The sequence below is a fragment of the Danio aesculapii genome, chromosome 16, assembly GCF_903798145.1.
Source record: "Danio aesculapii chromosome 16, fDanAes4.1, whole genome shotgun sequence".
Lineage (NCBI taxonomy): Eukaryota > Metazoa > Chordata > Actinopteri > Cypriniformes > Danionidae > Danio > Danio aesculapii.
This window is the reverse complement of record NC_079450.1, coordinates 3545928-3565927: the sequence shown is the minus strand read 5'-3', so window position 1 is coordinate 3565927 and position 20000 is coordinate 3545928. Positions and strand designations below refer to the sequence as shown.

The 20000-nt window shown below is 34.3% G+C and overlaps 1 protein-coding gene across 2 annotated transcripts in view; it reads right to left on the bottom strand.

Moving 5' to 3' along the window:
• spire1b (spire-type actin nucleation factor 1b) overlaps window positions 1-18116 on the bottom strand; it is a 69921-nt gene extending 51805 nt beyond the window's left edge. For both annotated transcript variants that reach the window (XM_056475816.1, XM_056475817.1), the window contains exons 1-2: window positions 17724-18116; window positions 9251-9282 (exon numbers count right to left, since the gene is read on the bottom strand). In XM_056475816.1, the coding sequence (XP_056331791.1) occupies window positions 9251-9282; window positions 17724-18042 (351 nt within the window). In that variant the 5' untranslated portion in view covers window positions 18043-18116. The remainder of the gene's footprint in view (window positions 1-9250; window positions 9283-17723) is intronic.
• Between the last annotated feature and the right edge of the window lie 1884 nt (window positions 18117-20000).

The following is a 20000-nucleotide window of genomic DNA, read 5'->3' as shown; positions in this document are numbered from 1 at the left end:
TCAATTTTATTAGCCCCCTGGTATTAGAAATAATTATAACAATTAACTCACTTTATGCTCAATACTAGTATCTTGCACAATAACAAGTTAAATATTATGTGCTGTCATCATGACGAAGACAAGAGATTAATAATAATGTTTACAAATGTGCTGAAAAAATCTCATTCATTTTCCTTCGGCTTAGTCCCTTATTTATCAGGGGTCGCCACAGTGGAATGAACCGCCAACTATTCCAGCATACGTTTTACGCAGCGGATGCCCCTCCAGCTGCAACCCTGTAATGGGAAACACCCATACACACACTCATTCACACACACACACTCATACACTACAGCCAATTTTGCTTACCCAATTCACCTATAGCGCATGTGTTTGGACTGTGGGGGAAACTGGAGCACCCATAGAAAACTCACACCAACATGGAGAGAACATGCAAACTCCACACAGAAACGCCAACTGACCTAGCCGGGACACAAATCAGCGACCTTCTTGACACAGTGCTAACCACTGAGCCACCATGCCACCTCTCTGTTAAACAGCACTTGGTAAATATTAAATAATAATAAAATTATATATATAACAACTTTGTCTTCAGCCAATAAATAGCCAGGTCATATATGGGACAAATCAAATGATCCCAATATATGGGACATCCCGGCCAACCCTTGTAATAAATGAAGCTGAAAAATAATTAATTATTTGACACAATGTTTTAATTCATTGACACAATGTGCTTTTTTCCATTTAAGACTTCAAAAGTAAATCCTGTCCAGTGTTGATGTACAGTACTAAGTACATTCTGTGCCATAAGAACCTGAACAGCCCAAAATACAGCAGGTTTCAGGTTTTCTTTCATTCAGCTCTGAGAATGAAACTTTCTCTGTGACTTGATATGGTGAAACTACTCTACTTAAACTGTGTACGGCCTGTAAATAGGCATCAACAAAACCTTACAAGGCTTTGGTTTCTTATATTGCACTTAAATACACAGCAGTGGGTATAACAGGCTGGCAATATACACAGGGGACTTTTAACTTTGAATAAGCCAACTCAGGCGCTTCTGGTAAACTGTTACCCCTTTATAAAATTGATGCATTTAAGATCTGGTTAGTATAAAATCAGTGGTCTTCACTGCCTGACTGAGATGCATATATATATATATAGTTCTCAAACCAGACAAGAAGCACTTACCTGCTACTCCTGGCGGTGCTAACATTTAAATGACTTTTCATTTTGTTTTATGCTTGAAGAACCAAATTAATGCTAAAGTCTATTTAACTGTCTATATTCTGATTAAATTATATTATTGATGCTGTAAAAGGAGCCTCATGAAATTAAATATAGTCAAATCAAACTTTTACCAAAAGTTCAATTCAATTCAGCTTTATTTGAAGTGCCTCAGTTAAAATACTTTCTCCAATGTTAGCTTGTATTTATTCCTATCATGAATTGGGTTTAAATTAGTTTTATCAACTCTTGTTTCTTGTAAACAATATTGGTATTATAGTTTTGTAGTAGTATAGCTTTTTTTTACAACTGCTTTTTTGATTGCGTAATGTTTGTATTGTTTTTATGGAGACAATTTTACCATGTTTCCAGTGTCAAACTGATAACAATTTGGCTAAATTTGGTGCATTTGCAGCAGTGATTATTAATGCACTGTCCCTGCCAAATGAACTAATAAATAAATACAGCCCATTGTATCCATGAGCTTGTTGTTGCTTTACTATTTAAACTATATGTGAAACACTGCAGCTTGAGTCCAGTCATAACGAGCTCTTTGTTAATATAATATGATGTTAGACAGACCCAAACAGTTTACCAACAGATTCTGAAGATGAATTTCATCCAGAATGCAGGATCCTGTGGTGAAGTGAACAACAGACTCATTCACTGCGATGACCAGCGGTCCGTTACATCCACAAACAACATCACTGGGTAATAACAGCTTCGGTTTAAAACTGATCATTTACCCAAAGAAGCTCATCAAGAAAATGAGCAGCATTATCCAGACTGAGGTCATGAACAGCAGCTTATGTTTTGTGTAAACAAATGATAATAACCCAAAAGCAGGCAGTAGAGCATGGGGAATGGATTCTCAACATCATGTCTTTGTGCAAAATAAATGGAGCACAAAATTACAATATTAAAATATATAGAAATTAACTGTATTGCATGTTTTTTTGCTTGTTTATGCTTTTGAATTGCCTTATGGGACATTAATTTCTCCTCTGGCGAATTTTGATGTTGATAAAGTGACTTATTGGGCGTCACGGTGGCGCAGTGGGTAGTATGATCTCCTCACAGGAAGAAGGTCGCTGGTTTGAGCCCCGGCTTGGTCAGTTGGCATTTGTGTGTGGAGTTTGCATGTTCTCCCCGTATTGGCGTGAGTTTCCTATGGGTGCTCCAGTTTCCCCCACAGTTAAAACACATGCGCTATAGGTGAATTGGGTAGGCTAAATGATCCGTAGTGTACAGTATGTGTGTGAATGCAAGTGTGTATGGGTGTTTCTCAGTGTTGGGTTGTGGCTGGAAGGGCATCCGCTGCGTATAACATATGCTGGATAAGTTAGCGGTTCATTCCGCTGTGGCGACTCCTGATGAATAAAGGGACTAAGCCGAAAAGAAAATGAAATGAAAGTGACTTATATTGACATATTCAGTAGTTTAATAGTTTGAATCTTGTATGGTACAGAAACCAGGGGCCGGATTCACAAGTCCTTCTTGAAAAGAATCATTCTTATTTCATAACCAAGGAAAAAACGTTCTTAAGGAAAAATTTAAGACGTTTTTAAGAATGTTCTAATCTTTTTTCCTAACACAAATCTTAAAACAAATTCAAATTCTTCAAATGAATGTTTTAAAAAATCATAAATAACTAAATTTAAGACAACGAATCACTAGTTGTAAATCCCCTAAGAGTAATATTTAAATTTATTTAAAAATATATTAAATATTTCAAAATGATAAAACCTAAATATACAACCCCAAACCAGAAAACGTTGGGACAGATTAGGAAAACGCAAATAAGGTAATGCAAAGCCAGATTCTGCACACATTACAAAGTCCTGGCTGCAGAGGAAGAGGATACAGGTACTTGACTGGCCTGCCTGCAGTCCTAACCTGTCTTCAATAGAGAATCTGTGGTGCATTTCGAAGTGCAAAATGCGACAATGAAGACCCCGTACTGCTGCCCACCTTAAAGGGCACCTATGGTGAAAAATCTACTTTACAAGCTGTTTGGACTGAAATGTGTGTAAGTATAGTGTATAGACCGTCATATTGGGGTGAAATAAACACACCCAGTCCTTTTTTTTTCAAATTTAGCAACATAAAAACGGTGGATCAATTGGAGCGGTTTTCAGATCAACCGCAACTTTACGTATGAGTGCGATCCCCCCGCCCACCAATATTGATTGACAGCTGCGCGCATTAACATGTCCGGTAGTCACGTGTATAATCTTATCAACAAGACAGGACGAGCGCAAAGCACATGGGAATAAAAGGTGTGTTCAGTTTGCTAGGATCATCAATCATCATCAAACGTGATCAAGAGTGAGTTTCACAAGTTTAAAATGTTTTAAAACAGTGCATGTGTGTAATGAATTAGAGCGATTCACTTCAGATGCACTTAATCAGCACAGCCGCGTGTCAGAACAATTATAAAAGAAGACGCTTCAATCGCGGTTTGTGGACGTTAAATCAGGTTTATTTCTCACAAATGTTGGACGAGGGCGGCGATTGCCGACAGGCACGTGGGAACGGTGGGCGGGGAGGACTAGCCTTAAAGGTCCAGTACAAAAAAACAGCAACAACTTTTTTCCAGCTATAATACAGACACTTCAAACAGCTCTAATAAATAATCTGATGGGTGTTTTGAGCTGAAACTTTACAGACACATTCTGGGGACACAAAAGACTTAAATATGAAAAAAGGGGTAACCTATGTGCCCTTTAAGACTTGTTTGCAGAAAGAATGGGACAAATTTACACCTGAAACACTTCATCACTTGGTGTCTTCAGTCCCTAAATGTCTTTTAAGTGAAAGGGAATGGCAACATTACAGAGTGGTAAATGCTTTACTGTTACAACTTTTTCTGAAATGTGTTGCAAGAACCAAATCTGGAGTCTGTGTTTATTAAAAAAAAAAAGTACAAATCCTGAGGAACACATTAAATAATGGTTGTTGTATCGTCTGCAATCAAACACAAGTCAAAGTAAATTTAGAAATCACTTCTTTATTTTTTTATTTGCGTTTTCCAAACCTTTTTTAGATTTGAGGTGGTGTATAAAAGTATGTGACTATTACAATATTGTAATCGCTTCACTTTAAATAAACACATGTGGCATATTAGATGTTTGTGTTTCAGACATAAATATCAACAGCTCTTGCTACTTAACTATTTATTTCATTTCTCACCATTCATGGCTTTTTATCTAAGTATTTTGTTTTCTTTCAGCATCACAAGTCGAGAAGAGAGATTAAGGTCCCATAATGCAATTCCTACATGTAAATAAAATAAAAACACTTAATTGTGAAAATGTAAAATGTTAATTATTGGATATTTTTACAGTGAACGTTTACCTCACAATGCACACTAAAATCTACACTGTCTGCATAAAGTGCGGTTCAGTTTACAGATTAGTCACTCTGAACTATAGAAAAAGACCCTTTTATTGAAATTAAAAGCCAGCAAACAGAAAAAAGGCACAGTACACTATTCTGGAGGTCTTGTATAATTTGCTATTAAATGCCTCAGACAAAATCTGCTGTCTGTTTCCTCTGCAGAGGAAACTCATCACTTCTGGAAAGCTGCTTAACATGGATTTGACTACGGAGCGAGTCTCATACACAAGTGTTTGCTGTGGATGGCAAATCTGTCAGTGTGCATGTGCGTTCGTGTCTTTAACCACCAGCACACTGCTTCGGTCAGGAACATTTACTAATAAAACCATACCAAAGTGATATTAATATACTTTAAATAAGGAAACCCGAGGCTATGAACTACTCTGAGATTTATTGCACTATAGTGAAAGATCGATATATGTTAGCCTTGTTAGCTAGAGAGAACATTCATTCATTTTCCTTCAGCTTAATGCCTTATGTATCAGGGGGTCGCCACAGCAGAATGAACCGCCAACTATTCCAGCATATGCTTTACACAGAGGATGCCCTTCCAGTTGCAACCCAGTACTGGGAAACACCTATACACACTCATTCAAACGCACACTCATACACTATAGCCAATTAAATTCATCAATTCCCCTATAGCGCATGTGTTTGGACTGTTGGGGAAACCGGAGCACCCAGAGGAAACCCACGCCAACATGGGGAGAACATGCAAACTCCACACAGAAATGCCAAGTGACCCAGCTGGGACACAAACCAGCGACCTTCTTGCTGTGAGGCCACAATGCGACACCAATGAGCCACCGTGCCACCTGGATTTACACGGTAAAATTTGTAGTCGGTAATGTAATATCTTAGGTTATACAATTATGGTAATGTAATCTGCCTAGTTTTGGATTACTTTTAGATTACTATTGTGCTAACCCTTATTTGATATCACTTATATTGAGGCAGAATAAACAAAGAAAACATATAGTATTTTCTAATCAGCGACAGCTTATTTTTAATATGCCACGATGGACTTCAAAATACCTACACTTATATAGCTCGCTGTTAGTGTTGCTTATAGTAACACTAAATAAAACATCTTATTTTCAAATATTTAAATTAAATACATAAATTAAAACCAATATTGATTGCATATGACAATATAAATGAAAACATCAACAATAAAAGCACTGCAGTTATATAAGTCGCAGGGTTGTTCATTCATTTTAATTCAGCTTAGTCCCTTTATTTATCAGAGGTCACCACAGCGGAATGAACCGCCAACTATTTCAGCATATGTTTGTATTTCAGCGGATGCCCTTCCAGCCGCAATCTAACACTGGGAAACTCTCACATTCACATTCACTTAAGTTTATTCAATTCCCCTATAGCGCATGTGTTTGGACTGTGGGGGAAACCGGAGCACCCGGAGGAAACCCACGCCAACATGGGGAGAACTTGCAAACTCCATTCAGAAATGCCAACTGATCCAGCCGGGGACTCAAACCAGCGACCTTCTTGCTGTGAGGTGACAGTGCTAACTGATATCTGAAATCTGATACTTCCCAGTTCTAGGCATTGCCACGTGTGATGAATTTTTAGCGAAATTACTATGATGACAGCTCTTGATTGGCCCTTGATTCACAGACTGAATTAACTTTAGATGAGTTTCATGCATATTAAAGATATCAGTCTGTCATGTATTTGATGTGATTTGATTCCCGTACACATCATAAAGCAGAAAGGTCAAAGACGTTCGAGATGCAAACAGTGATCTGCCACGTCTATATGTCTCTAATTGGCCTTTAAAATGTCACCAGCTGTTGACAGCAAATTAATGAAGTTGTGGAGTGACGAGCGGCTGAGAGAGCAGAAGACATGAGCTGGTGCTGAAAGCTTCATGTGTGAATACAGAAAACAGACTGCCTCGAAATCGCAGGAGTTACTGTGTTAACAGAGCTGATATTCACTAGGAGTATAATGACAAACCATGAGCTGGTTGAAAATGAAGACACATATATGACGATTATTTTGTGGTGACAAATTAGATGAGATGCCAAACAAATTGGGATACAATTGGAGTAGGAGTTTATATGAATGAATCTCTGATTGAAGAAATGTTTACGTGCTATTTTCTGTTCATCTTGCCTTTAAATGATTTAAAAGGGTTTAAAGGTGACCTGTTATCCCCCTTTTTTAAGATGCAAAATCCACATACGAGCACTGCCATTGGAGTCTTTTTGACTCGAGACTTCTGGTCTCATTTATTCATTTTCCTTCAGCCTAGTCCCTTCATTCATCAGGGGTCGCCACAGTAGAATGAACCACCAACTATTCCAGCATATGTTTTACACAGCAGATGATTTCCAGCTGCAACCCAGTACTGGGAAACATCCATACACACTCATTCACACACACACACACCACGGCCAATTCAGTCCATTCAATTGACCTATAGCGCATGTCTTTGGGCTGTGGGGGAAACCAGAGCACCCGGAGGAAACCCACGTCAACACTGGGAGAACATCCAAACTCCACACGGAAATGCCAACTGACCCAGCCGAAACTCGAACCAGCGACCTTCTTGCTGTGAGGCGACAGTGGTAAGCACTGAGCCACCATGCCACCCACTTCTGGTCTCATTTACTTCCATTCATTTTTAGATGTTAAAATCAGCTCGTCATGCTGGTTGATGTTGCAAACTGATATTTTCTTATTATATTACTCTACTTTGTCTGTATAGTCAGAAACACACTTGTTTGTAGAGCAAGTAGTTTTACCGATTTCTGCCATTTATTTATTTATTTTATTTAATAATAATTTTTTTCGGGGTTTTCACCTTTAATATATAGGACAGTAGAGATTATTGACAGGAAAGCAGAGAGAGGGGGAAGGATCGGCAAAGGACCGCGAGGCAGGAATCGAACTCGGGTTGCCGTGAGCACCGGAGTGCATGTGTCGACGCACTAACCACTACACCACTGGCGCCGACGTTTTCTGCCATTTATAATTCCTATTCATTTCTCGCATAGGAAAAACAGAATCTGAAGTTCTTAAAAAATCGCAGAAATGAGCGCACTTCCACATTGCAGAATAAGGTCAATATAGCACAAATAAAAACAACCCAAGTTGACCACAATAACTAAAAACCAAAAACAACAAGAGTTCGTCAGAAACAAGTAAAAAAATACAAGCAATACAAGAAAATAAAAAGTTTTACCTGCTCAGAAGTTAGTAAAATATGAAATAAAACCCATTCACTGGGTGGCTCAGTGGTTAGCACCGTGGTCTCGCAGCAAGAAGGTTCCGGTTTGGTCAGTTGGTGTTTCTATGTGGAGTTTGCATGTTCTCCCCGTGTTGGCGTGAGTTTCCTCTGGGTGCTCCGGTTTCCCCCACAGTCTAAACACATGTGGTATAGGGGAATTGATGAACTAAATTGTCTGTTGTGTATGAGTGTGTGTGAGAGTGTATGGGTGTTTCCCAGTACTGGGTTGCGACTGAAAGGACATCCGCTGCATAAAACATATTCCGCTCTGGCGTCCTCTGAAATAGAGACTGAGCTGAAGGAAAATGAATGAATGAAAAAACCCATTCATGTGTTAAACCAGTGATCACCAAACTTGTTCCTGGAGGTCCGGTGTCCTGCAGATTTTGGCTCCAACCCTAATCAAACACACCTGAATAAGCTAATCAAGGTCTTCCTAGGTATACTAGAAACATCCAGGCAGGTGTGTTGAGGCAAGTTGGAGCTAAATCCTGGAGGGACACTGGCCCTCTAGGACCGAGATTGGTGACCCCTGTGTTAAACGCTTCGTCAAAAGGGAACGTTTTTAACTTAAGATTTAAAAACAGACAGAGATGATGCCAATGTAATAGAAAGGGGCAAATCATCCCAAAGTTTAGGAGCAGCTACCGAGAAAGCTCGATCGTCCTGACATTTTAGCCTAGACTTCAATGAAGAAATCAACAAAGGTCTTTGATGCCTCTAGAGAGTGTGTGTGACGTTTCAGCTCAAAATAGCACACAGATAATGTTTTATAACTCTGAAACTGACCCTTTCAGGCTTTGATATTAATTGTGGCGTTTTGGTGACTGTCGCTTTAAATTTAAATGAGATTGTGCTCTTTTCAGAAGAGGGCGGAGCTACAAATGCCTGTGTGTCAGCATAGTGGCAGATTTAAAAACAAGACTAAGTTCCTATGCTAATGAGGGAGAGATGGTCACTAGTGGGCGGGGCTTTCCCCCTTTGATGACATCATACAAAGGGAGAATGTCAATCAAAGTGTTTCCACAGACTGGGATCATAAAGTGTGATTATAAAAAATGCAATTAATCAGTTTTTATCATTAGAGGTTGGTTATGTTCACACACTGCTGCCACACAACTGCGTTTAGACCCTTTATAAAAGTGATTTTTGCATAATAGGCCCCCTTTAAGTCCCCATGAAATCGTGTTTTAGAAATTAGTATCGGTGTCAAAAAATCTAAAGTATAAACTAGTGTGCTTATCCTTTCCAAAAAGAGCTGAAACAGTATTTATATCACAATTTATATAGCAGAAAATGTCCAGTATCATGCAGCCCTTTGTGCTTATTCACAGACACTGACATGAGATATTACTGTACATCACTCACCTGTGTGGATGACGGTCTGCGATTACGGTCACCTATGGGACAACAGAGAAGACAGTCAGATGACAGTATACAGCGAGCTCTACACATCCCTTATGTAATCGACTGGACAATCTGCAGAGCTGTTTGTTCTTACATAAACGCACTGAAGGCTGTGTGGGATGAACACCAGGGTTATATCAGTACAGCCATTTTTAACATGTCTGTCCCCAAGAGCCCACAGACTTAAAGGCCCAAGGATGTGTCCTTTATTATTATTATTATTTGCTTTTTACAGCTTGGCAAGAACAAGTTTTTATATTCTATTAGGCCTGTACAATATATCGTTTCAGCCTCAATATCGCCATAAGCAAATCCGCAATAGTCACATCGCAGGATATGTTAAGTCAAATTGGGATTATGATAACCAGCCACAATTAGTTCAGAACATTTGTGATTGGTCATCCAGTGGTGTAGTCCTTGCTATACTCACGTATACTCAGCATGCCTACTTTTTTCCATGAGCTGTTTGGGTATTACCACTTCTGAGGATCATACCCTTGGTATACTCACTTGTTTTGGTGATTAAAGGTCCCTAATTTATGTGTATTCGCATCTCCTTTAATGGTATACCAAATGTTTTTTAAGGCGCATCTTAATTTGTTAAAAACATAAAACAGATAAAATGTGTTATAAAAGAATGAAAAAGAAGAGAAAAACATAATGCACAGTGCTCATTCAGTAAAGGCACAGCTAAACAGATGTGTGTTCAGTCTTGATTTGAATGTGCCTAATACGATTATTGAATTTCTTTTCCTCAATACAGTTATATTTAGCATAAAGCACACTGTATTTAATATGTACTGTCTTTTTATTCCAATGTATTCATCTTCGTTTGTTAAATTTTATGCAGATACACCCAGGGGCGTAGCGGACATTTTAAAAGTGTGGGGGACAGCTGTATGAGATCATACATTCATATAATTATTAATCACCTGTTTCTAAATGGTCTGTCTCTGAAAGTGAGGGGGACGGATCCCCCCCGTCCCCCCCGGTTGCTACGCCCCTGGATACACCCCTGCAAAATAATCCCAATCAATCTTAAATTATGAATTCTTTCCAAGTAGAGTTACGTGAAACTTTATTTATTTCACAATATATTTATACATTGCAGACAAACAAAATATTGCAATGTCAGTTTTCTCCAATATCGTGCAGCCCTATATTCTATTTTACCCTAATATTTGATAATTATATTTTACACAAAACTGTAGCTTGATTATCTTCGGTTATTTAGAATTTGCACGTCGGACATGTTCACGTTAAGACGGACAACGGTCCCTTTAAGACAAAACAAATAAACATTGTAAGTTTTGCTTTCGTGTGGGCTTTAATCTCAGCCTATTCTTTGAGCAAAGACAGCAAAGAAACAGATTTCTGCTGTCATTTTGCAGCCGACAGCGAATAAGGAACATCAATGATCGCCAGCGCTTTGGACAACATAACAACACTATCTTAAACCTGCTTTCTCCACAAGACATATCGATCTCCACACCACATCTCAAACAGGAGACATTTATTAAAAGGCAAACGAAGCAGCTCTCCTGTGGGAACATCATGGAGCAAAGCCAAATCACAAATCTCAAGACTCTAAGTGTTTCTCTTAGGAAAACACTCCAAAACACTTTACTTGAAGGGGTGTTCATAAGATATGTCATTGCGATATCGATGCTGAAACCATTAATTATGCAGCCTTAATCTGAGTTTTATAATCCACATTAACAACGCTTGACTCTTCATTACCGCAGGTTTGCAAACTCAACAGTCTCCAGAGGTATGAAGAGAAACCTCTGAGCAATAAAATCATCCTCTGAAATGGCAATCCGCCAGCAACAAATATCTCAATCTGTAAAAGCGCAGATAAGCTGCAGTGAGCACATTTCATTATTATCAGCTGCACTTAAATCTGTGAAACAATTAGAGTATTAGCGATATCGCAAGGCCTTAAAGGGGTAGTTCACCCAAAAATAAAGATTCATTTACTCCTTTCGCTTGTTTCAAACATGTTTGTCGTTCTCCTGTTAAACACCAAAGAAGATATTTTGAAAAATGTTGAAAACCTGTAAACATCGACTTCCACAATGTTTAGTTTTCCTACATTGAAAGCCTATGGTTACAGGATTTGAGCATTCTTCAAAATATCTTCTTTAGTGTTCAACAGAATAAAGAAGCTCATAAAGGTTTGGAAACGCTTGAGTGAGAATAAATAGTGAGTGCATTTTCACTTTTGGTTGAACTATCCCTTTAAACGGAACCTGAGTTAGATATTAAATACATAATGCTCAGTTTCATTTGTATTTTATAAGCTTTGAGAGTCTGTCTGTTTTAAATTAGTATTATTTTATATTTCAAAATGTAATTATTTAATAAATACTCAATTTAAAAACATGTTGGGATGCATTTAAAGATGCTGGGATCTATCTATCTGTCTGTCTGTCGTTCTGTCTATCTATCTATATCTGTCTGTCTATCTATCTATCTATCTATCTATCTATCTATCTATCTATCTATCTATCTATCTATCTATCTATCTATCTATCTATCTATCTATCTATCTATCTATCTATCTATCTATCTATCTATCTATCTATCTATCTATCTATCTATCTATCTGTCTGTCTATCTGTCTGTCTATCTATCTATCTATGTCTATCCGTCTATCTATCTATCTATCTATCTATCTATCTATCTATCTATCTATCTATCTATCTATCTATCTATCTATCTATCTATCTATCTATCTATCTATCTATCTATCTATCTATCTATCTGTCTATCTGTCTCTCTGTCTATCTGTCTCTCTGTCTGTCTGTCTGTCTGTCCGTCTATCCGTCTATCCATCTATCTATCTATCTATCTATCTATCTATCTATCTATCTATCTATCTATCTATCTATCTGTCTGTCTGTCTGTCTGTCTGTCTGTCTGTCTATCTATCTATCTATCTATCTATCTATCTATCTATCTATCTATCTATCTATCTATCTATCTATCTATCTATCTGTCTCTCTGTCTCTCTGTCTGTCTATCTATCTATCTATCTATCTATCTATCTATCTATCTATCTATCTATCTATCTATCTACTGTATCTATCTATCTATCTATCTATCTATCTATCTATCTATCTATCTATCTATCTATCTATCTATCTATCTATCTATCTATCTATCTGTCTCTCTGTCTGTCTATCTATCTATCTATCTATCTATCTATCTATCTATCTATCTATCTATCTATCTATCTATCTATCTATCTATCTATCTATCTATCTATCTATCTATCTATCTATCTATCTATCTATCTATCTATCTATCTATCTATCTATCCGCCTGCCTGCGTTTCTTTATATCTATCAATTATGTTTTGATAATTCAAAGTAACAAAAAAGAATAAGGCTGACGTATGTGTGTCAAATAAAATAATCTTGTTTTTACTTTTGACAGGATTATTTTTCTTACCACACCGGCAGACTATTTTGCTCGTTTTAAGAAAAAAACACTTGATTTTGACAAATTATTTCATATTGTTAAATGATTGTTGATTTAAGAATTTGTATATATTGCAAACTAGTAACAAGGCAAAAAATCTTAGAGAGAAAATCTTTTTCTTCTTGCAGTGCACAAACACACACAAAAAGTGATTTCTTTACAGCCACTGTAATCATGTGCATCAGGGAGCGTCAATAACAGTAAACAACAGTGACTGCAAGCACGTTCAGCTTATTTATCCAGGTCTTGTGTTTATTTTAGACTCAAGCTTGCTCTGTTTTCAATTTAGTTCACCGACTATCCCACTGGCCTGCTGATAAAGGCCAATTTCTCAATCTCATTCGCTCTCGGTTACATAACAGATCAGCATGCTGTCAAAAATACAACATGCAAAACGCTAAGCAAACATGAAATTTAAGATATTATGTGCATGAGATAATTGCATGCATTGTTTATATAATATTTTAATATAATTATAATAGTATATTTTATACATTTTGTTAATGTGATAATGTGATTTTCAAATATTGTAAAGTATTGCCAAAAGCTTTTAATTTTTACATCAACCTGAACACAAACTACACTGTAAAAAATGCTCAATTTCACACAATCAATTTGAGTTGGGGCAACAAATTTATATAAATGTCTATAAGTGGATTGAACATAAAACAATTCAATTGTCCCCAACAAAACCCTCAAGAATTGTGTTGTTTCAGCTCATTCTAAATAAGTATTTTGAACAAACAGCAAACATCATTTTTGAGAGGAGATGATAAAATAATTAATAATTAATAATGTCATTGAGCATATTTTATGAAATGAATGGTTGGAAATAGAACAAATATATTAGATGATTCAAAACATGACAGTGATACCCAGTTTGGACAAAACAAGCGACTGGGTAAACTTATTTAATTACATTTATAGCCCAAATTACACACAAGGGTTGAATTTGTCCATATTTTACCCAACACTAGGTTACAACAACCCAGCATTCTGTGGAGTATTTTTTATGATTAAAATTAAGCATTTAAAAATAATACAAATTTAAAAAGATAGAAACTCAAATCTGAAAATAACCCAGTATTTTAAGAGTGTAGAAATGAATATATCCAAATTTAACACAGTGGTTATGTTTGTCCATATTTAAGCCAGTATTGGGCTACAACAACCCAACATTTTGTACAGTGTTTTTTTATAATTAAAATTAAACATATACAAATATTACAAGTAAAAAAAAGAATCTCCAAAAAAAAATAATACTGTATTTTCTAGTGCATAGCCTATAGAAATGCACATGTATGTACAGTAATGCACATGTGAAGGCTAATACGTGTGGAAGGTGTTGATTTACAAAAATATTACACATTTTAAAAAGCTAGAATCTTTTTTAGTGTAGAAATGTATATATATTCGAATTTATGCTTGTTCATATTTTACCAAACATTGAGTTATAACTAGGCATGGGACGATAAGCGGTTTCAAGGTGTACAGCGGATTGGAAATGTCAGGGTTTTAATACCGCTAAAATGTTTTGCTATACAGTTCCCAAGGTATATGTAAGGTTTTTTTAATGTATTTATTATGTGTTGTAAAGAAATCAGTGTTTTTGAAACTAATCAAGAAAGAAATCAACTATTTAGCCTGATATGTTCACTGTTCAACATTATAAATGTTTCTTAAAATAAAATAAATTGTATACAATGGGGAAAAGGTTTATTTGTTTGTCTAACCCAGACATTTAAAAAGAACTTATTTAAGAGCAGTAATCACAATACCATGAAACTGTGAAACCGTGGTATTTTTATCCAAGGTTATCATACTGTCAGAAACTTACACCGACCCATGCCTAGTTACAACAACCCATCATTTTGTACAGTATTTTTTTCATTTAAATCAAACATACAAAAATAATATACATTTTAGAAAGATAGAATCTCAAAGAAATAACCCAGTATTTTTTAGAGTGTATAGAAATGTATATCCCTAAATTTAACAAAATGGTTAGGTTTGTCCATATTTTATCCAAGAACCCAGCATTATTTTTTAATATTAAAATGAAACATATAAAAATAATACAAATTTTAAAAAGATAGAATAGAATCCCAAATAAATAACCCAGACAGTATTTTTCAGATTGTAGCCTATAGAAATGCACATCTATTGAACATGTGAAGGCTAATGCATGCGGAAGGTGTTGATTTATAAAATAAGATATGATTTAAATAAGATATAAATCACAAAGCTGGAAATAACCCAGTATTTTCTGACATAAATGTACAGTAATGCTCATGTGAAGTCTAATGAAAGTGTTGATTTATAAAAAATAATAGTTTTTAAAAAGATAGAATCCCAAATAAATAACCCAGGGAGTATTTTAGAGTGTATAGTCAATAGAAATGCACATGTATGTACAGTAATGCTCATGTGAAGGCTATATGCATGCGAAAGGTGTTGATTTATAAACATAATACACATTTTAAAAAGATACAATCTCAAATAAATAACCCAGGGAGTATTTTAGAGTGTATAGCCAATAGAAATGCACATGTATGTACAGTACTGCTCATGTGAAGTCTAATGCATGCAAAAGGTGTTGATTTATAAACATAATCCACATTTTAAAAAGACACAATCTCAAATAAATAACCCAGGCAGTATTTTAGAGTGTATAGCCTATAGAAATGCACATGTATGTACAGTAATGCTCATGTGCAGGCTAATACATGTGGAAGGTGTTGATTTACAAAAATAATACACATTTTAAAAAAGCCTGAATTTCAAAGCTGGAAATAACCCAGTGTTATTCAGACTGTAGCCTACATGTGAAGACTAAATAATAGAATAATAGGATAAAAATAATAGTCAATTATCTCAAATAAATGACCCAGTATTATTCAGACTGTAGCCAATAGAAATGCACATGTACATTAATGCACATATGACGGCTAATGCATGCAGAAGAAGATGATTTATAAAAATAACCAAATAATCTCATTATAAAATCCCAAATAAATAACCCAGACAGTATTTTTCAGACTGTTGCCTATAGAAATGCACATCTATTGAACATGTGAAGGCTAATGCATGCGGAAGGTGTTGATTTATAAAAATAATACAAAAATTATTTGTGTAGCCACTCCTGGAAATGCTGGGTTATTTAAACCCAAATTGGGTCAAATATGGACTAACCCAAAACATTGGGTTAAATTTGGTCTTATTTAATTACAAAATTAACCCAGCAGTTGGTTTAGTCTGTATTACACCCAGAATTGGGTTAAAATAACCCAGCATTTTTTAGAGAGTATAGAAATGCACACAGTAATGCTCATGTGAAATGTAAAGAAGGTGTCGATTTATAAAAACAATACAAATTTTAAAGAGAGAGAATCCCAAATAAATAACCCAGACAGTATTTTTTTTGCACACTTCAGTAATGCAAATGTGAAGACTAAATAATAGAATAATAGGATAAAAATAATAGTCAATTATCTCAAATAAATGACCCAGTGTTATTCAGACTGTAGCCTATAGAAATGCACATGTACATTAATGCACATATGATGGCTAATGCATGAAGAAGATGATTTATAAAAATAACCAAATAATCTCATTATAAAATCCCAAATAAATAACCCAGACAGTATTTTTCAGACTGTGGCCTGCAGAAATGCACATCTATTGAACACGTGAAGGCTAATGCATGCGGAAGGTGTTGATTTATAAAAATAATACTAAAATTAAAAGAGTGAATATCAAATACCCTGTACAGAGTGTGGCCACTCTTGGAAATGCTGGGTTATTTAAACCCAAATTGGGTAAAATATGGACTAACCCAAAATACTGGCTAAAATTTGGTCTTATTTAATTACAAAATTAACCCAGTAGTTGGTTTAGTCTGTATTACACCCAGAATTGGGTTGAAATAACCCAGCATTTTTTAGAGAGTATCGAAATGCACACGTATGTACAGTAATGCTCATGTGAAGTGTAAAGAAGGTGTCGATTTATGAAAACAATACAAATTTTAAAGAGAGAGAATCCCAAATAAATAACCCAGACAGTATTTTTTTAAAAAGTGTAGTCAATAGAAATGCACACGTATGTTCAGTAATGCTCATGTGAAGACTAATGCATGGCCAAGATGATGATTTATAAAAATAATAGTCAATTATCTCAAATAAATGACCCAGTGTTATTCAGACTGTAGCCTATAGAAATGCACATGTACATTAATGCACATATGATGGCTAATGCATGCAGAAGAAGATGATTAATAAAAATAATCAAGTAATCTCAATATAAAATCCCAAATAAATAACCCAGACAGTATTTTTCAGACTGTAGCCTATAGAAATGCACATCTATTGAACATGTGAAGGCTAATGCATGCAGAAGGTGTTGATTTATAAAATAATACTAAAATTAAAAGTGAGAATATCAAATACCCTGCATAGAGTGTGGCCACTCTAGGAAATGCTGGGTTATTTAAACCCAAATTGGGTAAAATATGGACTAACCCAAAATACTGGCTAAAATTTGGTCTTATTTAATTACAAAATTAACCCAGTAGTTGGTTTAGTCTGTATTACACCCAGAATTGGGTTGAAATAACCCAGCATTTTTTAGAGAGTATCAAAATGCACATGTATGTACAGTAATGCTCATGTGAAGTGTAAAGAAGGTGTCGATTTATGAAAACAATACAGATTTTAAAGAGAGAGAATCCCAAATAAATAACCCAGACAGTATTTTTTCAAAGTGTAGTCAATAGAAATGCACACGTATGTTCAGTGATGCTCATGTGAAGACTAATGCATGGCCAAGATGATGATTTCTAAAAATAATAGTCAATTATCTCAAATAAATGACCCAGTATTATTCAGACTGTAGCCTATAGAAATGCACATATGAAGGCTATTGCATGCGGAAGGTGTTGGTTTGTCACCTGATCTGCCTCGGGAATGTAAGCGCACCGCTCCGTCTCGGTAAATCCTCAGGTCTCCCGGTTCTCCGGTCGCCGCAGCGGCACCGGACGCGTCCCTGTCCGCCAGGAGCGAGCGGCAGCACTGGAAACACACAGCCCACGCCTGCTCCTCGTTGATGGGCTGCTTGTAGAGATGCAAAATCTCATCCAGACACAGATCATCATCCTCATCGTCGCTGTAATTGATCGGATGCGCGTCTTCATCCTCATCGCCGTCATCCTCCTCCTGTATCAGCTTGTGTCCGTCATCTTCCTCATCTTCATCTCTCCTGCGGGCCATCGTCTCATCCTATCCGGCAGAAAGAAGAGATCGAGCAGCTCACCATTGAGGATGGTGATGATGCTGCTGCTTTACTGCCGTTTCTGCATCACAACCGCGAAGATCGGCGAGTTACGTCAGAAGAGGGTGTCAAAGTGGGCGGGGTTGAAATATTGCACTGTTGGGTTAAAAAGTATCATTTAAGTTTAAATAAAATGTAAATAAAAATTTACAACCCAGTTAATACAACCTAGTTTTTTTAGAGTCAATGAAAATTAATAAATGAACAAAATAAAATAGATAAAATAAAATATATTTTTACATTGCTTATATGTATATTTCAATTTTTACCCAACATTGGGTTAATACAACCCAGCTTTTTTAAAGATAAAAATAAATAAATAAATAAATAAGATAAAATAAATACATATAATAATACATAATAATAATAATAATAATAACAATAATCACAACAATAATATTAATAATAATAATGATAATAATAATAATAACAATAATAATATTATTAATAATAATAATAATAATAATAATATTAATAACAATAATAATATTAATAATAATAATAATAACAATAATAATAATAATAATAATAGTAATAATCATAACAATAATAATGATAATAAATATATAATAATAATAATAACAATAATAATATTATTATTAATAATATTAATAATAATAATAATAATAATAATAACAATGTTATTAATAATAATAATAATAATAATAACAATAATAATGATAATAAATATATAATAATAATAATAATAACAACAACAATAATAATATTAATAATGATAATAATAATAATAACAATAATAATATTATTATTAATAATAATAATAATAATAATAATAATAATAGTAATTATCATAACAATAATAATGATAATAAATATATAATAATAATAATAACAACAATAATAATATTAATAATAATAATAATAATAATAATAATAATAACAATAATAATAATAATATTAATAATAATAATAACAATAATAATAATAATAATAATAATAATAATATTAATAATAATAATCATAATCATAATCATAATAATCACAACAATAATAATGATAATAAATATATAATAATAATAATAACAATCATAACAATAATAATGATAATAAATATATAATAATAATAATAATAATAATAACAATAATAATAATAATAATAATAATAAAAATAATAATAATAATAATAATAATAATAATAATAATAATAATGATAATAATAATAATAATAATAGCAATAATAATAATAATAATAATAATAATAATAATAATAACAATAATAATAATAATGTCTTCATCATAAGTATAAAAATTTAAGTATATTAAATCACTGGATAATATGCTTTACTTTTGATTCTGTAAATAACAAAGGCAGATATCATTAAAAGAATATCAATACAAAATAAACTATATTAAATTTGTCAAATAATATAAGAAAATAAAAACATAATAGTATAGTAGGCCTATAATTAACGTATAAATAAAAGTACTATTTTTATATGAAGTTTTACATTGATATAAAAACATATTTTTTACCAAAATATAAAGTGTTTAATTTAAATATGATTTAAAAACAAAACATATATAACAAACATGTATTAAATATAATAACAGCAATAAAAAATATCATTATAATACATCCAGAATATTTTACAATAGAAATCCTATATAAGTATTAACACTATTTTAAAAATATACCTTTTAAAATAAAAAGTAAAAGTAGATGGAACCCAAATGATTATTCTCATTTTAAATAAATAAATAAATAAATGTGAATTCATTCATTTTCTTTTCGGCTTAGTCCCTTTATTAATCTGGGGTCGCCACAGCGGAATGAACCGCCAACTTATCCAGCATATGTTTTACACAGCGAATACCCTTCCAGCTGCAACCCACTACTGGGAAACATCCATACACTCTCACATTCACACACACACTC